The sequence below is a fragment of the Pseudorasbora parva genome, chromosome 2 (assembly GCF_024679245.1).
Source record: "Pseudorasbora parva isolate DD20220531a chromosome 2, ASM2467924v1, whole genome shotgun sequence".
Lineage (NCBI taxonomy): Eukaryota > Metazoa > Chordata > Actinopteri > Cypriniformes > Gobionidae > Pseudorasbora > Pseudorasbora parva.
Genome location: NC_090173.1, coordinates 10,062,807 through 10,072,930, shown reverse-complemented (window position 1 = coordinate 10,072,930; position 10,124 = coordinate 10,062,807). Strand labels below are relative to the sequence as shown.

Genomic DNA, 10,124 nt, shown 5'->3' with positions numbered 1-10,124 from the left:
GTGCATCGCACATTTACAAATACATAAAACGTCACGAGTCAAACTGCCCAAATAAAGGAAATACTGATTTCCTTTTTTTTTATTTTTTTATTTATTTTATTATTTGAGAATAAAATAAATTTCTTCTTCCTGGCCAAGATGGCCATAATACAATTTCACAATAAACATTTAACACGCGTGATATTCAGAAAGACAGGGTAAGATCAGTTTCTGATCAATGAACTCAACTGGGAATTAAATTACAATGAAAGAGAACCGAATTACATATGAATTATTCGGAATTAATCTTTAACTCCTCATCAACTATTCATCCACCGATACGTTGACATTGGAGTATTTTACCAATTCTGATCAGGATATTACTTTGTGGCCAACGGTAATAATTTCATACATTTTATGTTCATTGCTATGAGCACAGTAACAGAATCGATCAGTTTAAGGCAATAACTTAAACACAAAGTACAAGACACTTGTATAGATGAAAAATTAATACAAGGCTTTATTGAACTATAATAATACACACAAACTAATCTAACAACGCACACACACACAGGTACACACGATAAACACCGTGCTGAACGAGTCTCCAGTCTCCAGATCTCTGGTTAATCGATGCCTGTTCATGTGTAATCCTACAACAGTCAAAGCTAAAACACTCATCATAAATCAACAAATTAATTAAAACAGCAACATGATTCATTCATTTTACACTGCAATACATTTTTGAACATATTCAAAGGAGGAATTGTATTGTTTCTAGCGGAGTAGTAGCTTGAAATTCATTCCATAGCCATGGAGCATAATAAGAGAAAGATGATTTTCCATGCTCTGAGTGTACCGTACCCTATGGTACTAATTTAATCCCATTTGATGATCTGATGCTATATTTCTTTTGACATAAGCCTAAAGGAATATGGTAACGTAATGCTCCATCCCTAACAATGTCTTTAAAATATATACTAACAAGATTTCCTTCTTTGATATTAAAAGGACTCTTTTTTGCCGAAAAAGAAAACCCAAAGACCGAAGTCTTTTCCCCAAGTATGAACACCAATATGCAATAACATCAAAAGATAACTTCTCATCAAGCCATATTCCTAAATATTTGTAAGTTGGTACTCTCTCTATATGAAGGTCACTATAATGGTTACCAAACCTTTTCTATAAAACATCAACATATAAACTTGTTAATTCTCAAAAAGAACTGTGGACAAATTAAAGAAATAAAGTATGTATTGAGAGCGATTTAATGTATCTTCAGTTGATTTAATCTAAGACTGTGGCTGAAGTCAGATGTAGTTCTTCTGTTTCTCTTTCCTTCAGTGATTCTGCTCATTATCATCAGGTATATCTTAAAAAAATCAAGCGATTATCACTCAAGTGCTCACTAAAGTATCAATTAAAAAAAAACAAAAAACATACTTTTAACACCCTGCTGGTGGTTCCCATATTAACAATGAGCTTTGTTAATTTAACACTGGGGGATTTATTGTGAATTGATTCAGTGTTAAGGTCTTCCAGTAAATGTATTTTAAATAAAAAAGTGATGTTTTATTATAAATACAGTTTTCCTTGATATAATTTTGAGTAATGATACAATAAATAAAAACTTTAAAATTATCTTTGTATCTTGGAAGTGCATGTTTATATTTTATATTGTGTTCTGCTGATAAGTGGCTTAGATTAAGTTTTATTGAGCCCTGTTAGTTTATATATGTTTAAATGTATTTATCCAAACTCTCAATAGCATCCTGATTTGTGAGCTTTCTCCATTCATCTGGAATTGTTCCATCAAATGTTGTTTCATAGTGCTCTTCCAGATCTTTCTGGAATCTGCACACAAACCACTTCCAGTACGGCAGCTCAGAGCAGTCAGGGGTGATGCTCCAGTCTGCATAAACCCCTCCTGCTTTTCTGTATTCTTTGTATGGAAACGATACATCCTTTGAAAGAAAATTTTGATCACTTACCACTAAATTTGTGCAGATATTTGCACAGAGCTTTTTTGTTTGAACATTACCCCATCCTTTAATTCCATCCACTCTGTGGAAAGGAACGCTGTGATCTCCATCATGGTTTTCTATGGTGTTGGTACAGATGGCTGCACAGAACGGGCACTGAACCCAACAGCACTGACACAAGTGATCAATCAGAAGCTCATCTGTCCTGAACTTGAGGTCCAATTTTTTGTCAAATGTCTCTGTGTTGAATCTACTGCTGATATCAGACATTATAGCAGGAAGTTCTTGCTTTATCACAGTTTCTAGGAGATTGAAATCATCAACATCATCATATTTCACTCCACTGAGGTCTTTTACAGAGAAGATCAGCTCATCTGAGAGCTGCTGTGTGAAACTCTTCAACCACAGTCCAGCATCTCCGCTGTTCTCTTTAACATGTTCAGTAGATTCATGAGCTGCTTTTATGATCTTCTGCTGCAGGAGTTTAATGTTCTCCTTCATCTTTGGTAAAACACTGATGCTGAACTTATCAGTGACGTACCGACTGACTTCATATCTGATGAAACTCTTGAAGTATTCTTTGGGGGTTTTTATGTATTTCATGTATTTGACAAAGTCCTCCTCTTCTACCAGTCTCTTCAGGATGTGTTTCTCTAGTTTTGATCTGTTTCCATTCAATGATTCACAGTTTGATCTCATCTCATCAGCCAGTTCTCTGCCCGTCTTCTTTTGGACACTCTGCTCAATGGGCTCTTTCAGTTTTTGACAGATGATCTCTCCAAAAATGGCAGCTGATGTTGCTCCATGACAGTATTTTTGGAAAATAATATAGTACTCTTCTCTCTTCTTCTCAACATATATTACAGGATCGTTGGCTTTCCTGAACATGTTCTGTTGGTCAGTAATAGTCTTGTTTGCTTTCTTACAGATGGAAAGAACCAAATCCATGGAGAATTCAATCTTGAACTCGTAGTGCACTGACACTTCCTCATGTTGCATTACTCTCTTCTTGATGTAATCTATGAGTTGTTGAATGCAGCTGATGTTGTAGCCCATCTTTGAAATGTTAAATGATATGATCAGTGTGTCTGTATGCTGAGCAACATCTGAGACTAATGCTCTTATTTGGGCTTCATCCTCATTTGATAGAATGTAACCTAACGTATTCTTAGCTGATCTGTAGGCATTTGTGATAGTTCCTGTAAAGAAGTCAATGGATTTCTTTATCTTTACGTAGTCTGAATAACTCTGCACAGTAAAGATATCCCTGTTCTCCTTCCAGTGGTCTACAGAAACACTTCCATAGACGTCACTGAGGATCTCTCTCACATCTCTCATTATGTCAATGTCTTTGATTTTAGGAGTGGCCGAGATGATCTTCTTCACGCTCTTTTCCCAAAACAAATCAAACTCTTTCTTCAGAGTTTCTACATTATTTGCTTTGTCTTTAAGTTCTAAGGCAAGTTCTTTGCTCTTTTCAAAGAGCGTGTTTTCATGATTTGTCCTCTGAGCATCAATCTCTTTCTTCATGTCTCGCTGCTGAAGGATCTCATTTAATTTCCTCTTTGTTTCTCTCACAATGTTTTCCTGAACATCTTTGATTTTGATTTTAAATGATGTTTTCCACTGAATCAGTATATCTTTATCGTTGTCTTTCTCAAATAATTCAGACATCGATTTCTCCACTTCTTCACTTGTCTCCTTCAGTTCTTTTTGAAGATCAGTTTCCTCAACCTCATGAATAGCTTCATTTTCTATTTTGTTGTGTAGTTTGTTCTCAGTTTCCCTCATGACACTGCGAAGACTCCAGGTCCACTTGCTGTATTTCGTCTCTAGTTTCCTGTAGGCTGAAATCTCCAGAGAATTTCTGAAGCTGAAGACGAATCGCTCATTCAGTAAAGCCTCCCAGAGATCTTTAATACGATCTTTTAAGTCTTTCAGAATCATTCCATCTGATTTTGAGGCATGAGACATAATCGATTTCTTTAGTTCTTGAATATTCTCACAGTAGTTTGGGTTTGGTGGTGCCATCGGTGGGCTCCCCTCCCAGAGCTGAGCGAAATACTTCACATCATTCTGAACATCAAATCTAATGACATCTCTGAAACATTCAGCATCGCTGTCTTCCTCTTTAGCAGCGAGTTTTGTCATCTCATCCAGTGTCTTCTGCAGTCGTCTCCTTCCCTCCATGTTTTTCTCTCCAGCTGTGATGTCTGAAACGTTCTGATGCACAAACACACAGCTGGGATACAGTCTGGTCTTCTTCATCCTCATGAAAGCTTGAACAACAATCTGAAGAATGTCCTGCATCTCAGATGGGTTTTCTCCAAATATGTTGATCAAGGTCAGATTTCCAAGACCAACAACAAATGTGGCCAATTCATTGTCATGATGTCTGGTTGATCTTCCAGCCAGTTCTAGAGCACGAAGCCCTTCAGTATCAACAACCAGAATATAGTCAAAGTTCATCTGTGTTTTCATCTCATCTGATACTTTGACCAGCTGCATGAAAGCTCCTCTGGTGCACCTGCCAGCACTGACGGCAAACTGTAGTCCAAACATGGCATTTAGCATGGTGGATTTCCCAGAGCTCTGGATCCCTAAAACTGACAGCACAAAGACTCTCTGGTCTCCCAGTTTCTTGATGAGTTTATCAAGAACAGCAGAGATCCAGACCAGAGGAACATGAGCAGCATCTCCATCCATCAGCTCGAGTGGAAATCCAAAGATCATAATTTCAGCTGCAAGACTCGGGAGAGATGAGAAGTTAAAGTTCAGGTCTTTCTTGTTCTTCTTCACAGATGAACATGATTCATAGATCTGACCGATCTCCCTCATGATGTGCTCCAAACCAAAGGATGCAGCTTGAAGATCCTCAGATATTCTCTCAAGTTCAGTCTGTTCAGTCTTGAGCTGTTCAGATTTATCATGACTCTCTTTCAGTTTTACAACTGTTGACCACTTTTCATTATACGTCTGGAGTAGATCAGAAAGATCAGTTGAGATATATTCATCAAGAAGGATTCCAAGATATTTCAGAAAAAACATTTTCTCATGTTCGTCATTTGAGTTCATTTCTTTAATAAAGAGCTTAATAAACGCACATATGTCAGACTCATGCTGCTGCTCACGGATTTTATTCATCTCTGTTTGTTTTTTACTGATGTCACTTTCTGTCTCATCTCCTCGAGGTCGATGTAGTTCTTTGTTCTTCTCACACCACTGATGCCACAGTTTCCCTTGACAGGGCAGAAATGCTTCTTTGATTTCTGTCAGATGTTTCTTCTCCAGTAAACTCATCATCTGCTGTGCTGCTTCTCTTCCTCTCCTGCAGTCACCATCATCTTTCTCATCTACTCTGATGCCTGAGTGTTTGGACACATCTTCAAGTCTAAAAGATGATGATGATTCTGAGAGACAATCATTTATTGCTCTTCTGAGTTCTTCAGATACATCTGACTGATTTCTGTCCTTCAGACCAATCTTGAATTTCCCTTTCTTCATCTTTATTACAGTAGATTCATCTTCTGTAAAAAGACAAATAAGCGGCGTTGTGATTTTGAATAGGTTCTGGATCTTTTCGGCACTTCTGTCATACCTGTCCAGTCGTGGTAGAAGAACAACATTGACTGAGGCCATTTCAGTGAGGATCTCCAGCTGTTTCTCATGGTCTCCAGCATCACCGTGTAGATTACAGAACGCAACACAGTCAGTGAATTTATCCGTGTTTTTCCCAGAGGGGCAGAACCAGGCGATCTCCACCACCCCATCCATCAGGACTCTGGTTCTGCTGCTGCCTGGGCAGTTCCTGTGGAAGAACGTGTTGTGTTTCTCATTGATCAGACTGTTCATCAGCTGAGACTTGGATGAAGACACAGAGCCAAACCTGAAGAAAGACACCATTGGAGTTTGTGCCTTATAGATCGGCTGGGTTTGACTGACGATTTTATCATTGTTGATTTTCTTCCAGCTCTTGTTGATTTGTCTGAATGTCCAGAGAGGAAACTTAATCTCTCTTTTGAATGGATCAGGAACAAGCAGAGGCAGAGCGTACTGACACTGGGACAGTTTAGTGACCATCAGCTGCTTCAAGAAACCATCAGCACACTGAAACACGGCCATCTGAACATCCATTGGGTGGATTCGATCAGATTGACTTGCTCCTTCTTTAGAGAACGATATTGCTTCAAATATATCACTACTGTCTTCAGATAGGTCAGAGTCCCCTTGTTTTGTATGATACTGTTCATTAATTTTAACATGAATGTATCTTGCTCTGTAATTCATCATCAGTAGTTTTTGTATGAAACTCAAAACCAGTTCCTCTTCAGCACAGGATTCTTGGGACTGTAATGACTGTTCGGTTATCTGAAGAATGTCTCCAGCTCTTAGTTTATCTTTCCTGTGAAGACGAAGTCTGTGAAATAATTTATGCTGTATGTTTTCTCCTTCAGTCTTTTTCCGCTGTAGATGTTGTCCGTCCTTTTCTCTCTGTTTAAAAGACACAATAATAATAGTTGTATTTTATTAATTTCCATTCTCATGGAATCACATTCAGAATTGATTTGATTGTGTCATTGATATCTTAAGTTTATCTTTAACTTAGCCATATTAGCAGATTGTTTGAATTATATCAATAAATAATATATATTTTAATTTTTTAGTTTATCATTGAAATTAAACAATAATACTTGTTAGACTAACTGAAGATGTTCTCAACATCCCTGGGTACAATTTCAGGAACTCACATTATGACAATACTATAATTTCATATAGCTTAAAGATTATAATGTTTTCAACAGTGACTGACAAGTTTTTACACCATTTTCAATTTTGTTAAATATTCAAATAAAGGCTGGAATACACTACACAATTTTTAAAATCTGAACAGATTTTAAAAACACTAGGCATCATACACTGCTGACTTTGTAAATGGTTAAAGAGAAAAGCTTGGCATCATACACTACCAGACTTTAAAAACGTCCAGAACACAAACTGAAACAAGCGCCTGGTTGCTAGGAGATGCATGACATACATAACAACATGCATGAGATGTGCAGGAGATGAGCGCGGTAATTTTTGAAGCAACTATCTGTGAGCTGAGCAAAAAGTGAACAAAAAGAGGCAAACGGACTAGACGTGGCCAGTAATGGTCGGATTACAGTGGGAGTTAGAGGAAGTGTTTTTCTGTGCTGATGAGTCAAAATATTGAGTCTAATCTGTAAGCGTGTTCTGTTCGTTTATTGTAATTTTACTTATTTTTATTGCAGCACATGTAGATAGTAGGGCTGGGACAACGTGTCGACGCCATCGTTGACGTCGACGCAAAAAATACGTTGACGTGTATGCGCGTCGATTCGTCGGACGCAAAATAAAGATGGCGGTGCTGGAGAGTAGTAGCAACCATAGATATACATAATAAAGTATATTATGTAATTAAGTATATTATTTATTATGTATATCTATGGTAGCAACACGAGTGGCTCCTCAGACTTTCAGAAGTGCAAGGCTTGCGGGTTGGCGCGCGGCGCGCACGGAGCAAGCGCTCTTAACACAGGCATGTGCGCATGTGTTAAGAGCATAGACAGTAAAAGAAATGGACAGAGCGATCCCATTGACGTCAACGGCGAAATAATGAAGTCAACCTAGGGGCACTCACTTCCTGATGGCTGAGCGAACTGCGCAGGCTCAGACTGAGCTTGACGACGTAGATGTGACGTGAGCCTCCTGTCTGACAGCTGTGAGTCTTTTAGTAGATGTGGAAAGTGAAAGCTGAATCACGTTGTTTAAATATTTTCTCCCGTTGCTTTTGGCTCACTATGGGCTTCTCCCCATTCTTCCCCCTTGACTTTATCAGACTTCATGTCTCCACGTCCCCCCGACTGTCTCATAGACAGTAAAAGATTGCCTGCGAGCGTCTCCTCAGGTCTATACGGTAATTTCGCAACTGTTCGACAGAGTCGCGTTGGTTATGACGCAATCGTTAGCCTATTTTTACAAAAACAGCTTCTGCGGGGCGATAGTGTAAGATACAAGGTAATGGAGCCTTTTATGCATTGTCGTGTTTCTTTAGAAATAAACAATGGACAAATGGAGTCTTTAAACGCCTCAGATGTAAAGTTATTTACTGTCAAAGTGACTCAAAAATGAATGGAAGTCAATGGGATGCTAACAGCAGGTGATGGCTTGGTTAGCAATGGGTGGAATGCTTTCCGAGCGCTAGATTACCCCCTTGGTTAAGAGCGCTTGCTCCGTGCGCGCACTCGTTCTGTTGTCACGGCTACATAAACAAATTTTTGCACACAGGAAGACAGATGTTGTGGTAATATTTTATGTATTTTAATCACAAAAACAAACGTTTGCATCAAGTGAAAGCATCGGGCACATTGGCTACCTACATAATAAGCTGTTTAAAATTTAAAATGTTCAATGTCTAATCTGTCACCGAGGGTACCCATCCTCTAAGTGGGCAGTTTCATCCCAGGACTATTCCGGTTTTAAACGAAATATTGGCGCCCGTAATGCACTCTACATGTAACTGTTTTCACTGTCATGCCGCGGATGCGCGTGGCGTTTCTGTTGCGGGTCAGCCACAGGGCTGCGTGGCGTTTTCTCTGCGTCACAGGCAGTGTGCAAACTTCAACCTGTTAACAATGTGAGCCGAAACAAAAACCAAGATGCTCACGCTTGCAGTGTGTCCCCTATGAGTGTGTCCCTGGATTTGATTAACCAACTTGTTGATATTTAATCGATGGGCATAGCCTGTAGGCTGAGTTTCATACATAGAAAAATTGTATATTGTGTTTCTTTGTTGTTGGTTTATTCTTATTTATTTGTGTGTGTGTGCGTGTGTGTGCGTGCGTGCGTGTGTGTGCGTTGGTGTGTGTGTGTGTGTGTGTGTGTGTGTACTTTATGTTTTCAAGATTTTATTGAATGCATTGCTCTTGTATAGTCTTACTTTGGGATTTTAAGAGCAATAAACATATATTGCAATGTTAAGGAATTAGTTTTTTTCATTCAGATAATTAAATCAACATGTATAAATTGCTATTAGGCAATTAATGGGGAGATAATCGATAATCGAATCGAATCGCAACCGAATCGGACAGGAAAAATTAATCGTTAGATTAATCGATGCATCGAAAAAATAATCGCGAGATTAATCGTTTAAAAAAATTATCGTTTATCCCAGCCCTAGTAGATAGAGGAAAGCTTCGGATTCATATGAATAAATAGATAATTAAATCATTAATTTATTTACAACATTGAGTTTTTCATTAAAACACTGTTGTTCGAAGAAGCACACATGCTCTGGTGTGGCTTTGTTTGGAACTACTTTCACTGACAATATTTAAGTTACTTAATACAATAGTTTTGCTGTTTTGATTTCTACACGGGTCTCACACAGACAAGATGCGTGAGCATCGAGTAACGCCACCTTGTTAATGAATACATTAAGGCAAGGCAAGGCAAGTTTATAGCACATTTAATACACAATGGCAATTCAAAGTGCTTTACATAGAAATTAAAGGCATTAAAATAGGGATAAATAAATGCATAAGAAAAAGAATACAATGTAAAGAGGATTAAAAATAATAAAATGATAAACCAAAGAAAAGAACAGGTAAACTAAAACAGTTATAAAAATAATTTAAAAAATGATGCATAGATAAGGTGCGATCAGCACAGTAGCTCAGTGCTCAGAGCTCATTCAGTGAATGCTCAGATAAACAGATGTGTTTTGAGTCTGGATTTGAATGTGGCTACTGTTGGAGCACATCTGATCTGTTCAGGAAGCTGGTTCCAACTGCGGCTGGCATAATAGCTAAAAGCAGACTCTCCTTGCTTTGAGTGAACTCTTGGTATTTCTAACTGACTTGATCCTGCTGATCTGAGTGATCTGTTTGAGGTCTTAGGTCATTGAGACCTGAGGACTGGTGTGATATGGTCATATTTTCTGGCTCTGCTCAGAATCCTGGCAGCAGCGTTCTGTATGAGCTGCAGCTGTCTAATGGTCTTTTTGGGAAGGCCGGTGAGAAGGCCATTACAATAGTCCATACTGGTGATGAAAGCATGAATGAGTTTCTCTAAGTCTTGCCTGGAGACAAAACATCTAATTCTTGCAATATTTTTCAGATGATAGAATGCTGATTTAGTTATTGC

General features: G+C 38.4%; 1 protein-coding gene across 1 annotated transcript; it reads right to left on the bottom strand.

Annotated features, from left to right (window-relative positions):
- Positions 1-1,433: 1,433 nt before the first annotated feature.
- Positions 1,434-9,913, bottom strand: LOC137048601 (interferon-induced very large GTPase 1-like). Its single transcript, XM_067426797.1, has 2 exons — positions 9,839-9,913; positions 1,434-6,452 (listed from the first exon to the last, which is right to left on the bottom strand). Exons 1-2 carry the CDS (start codon positions 9,911-9,913, stop codon positions 1,719-1,721), a joined length of 4,809 nt encoding a protein of 1,602 aa, XP_067282898.1. The 3' UTR covers positions 1,434-1,718.
- Between the last annotated feature and the right edge of the window lie 211 nt (positions 9,914-10,124).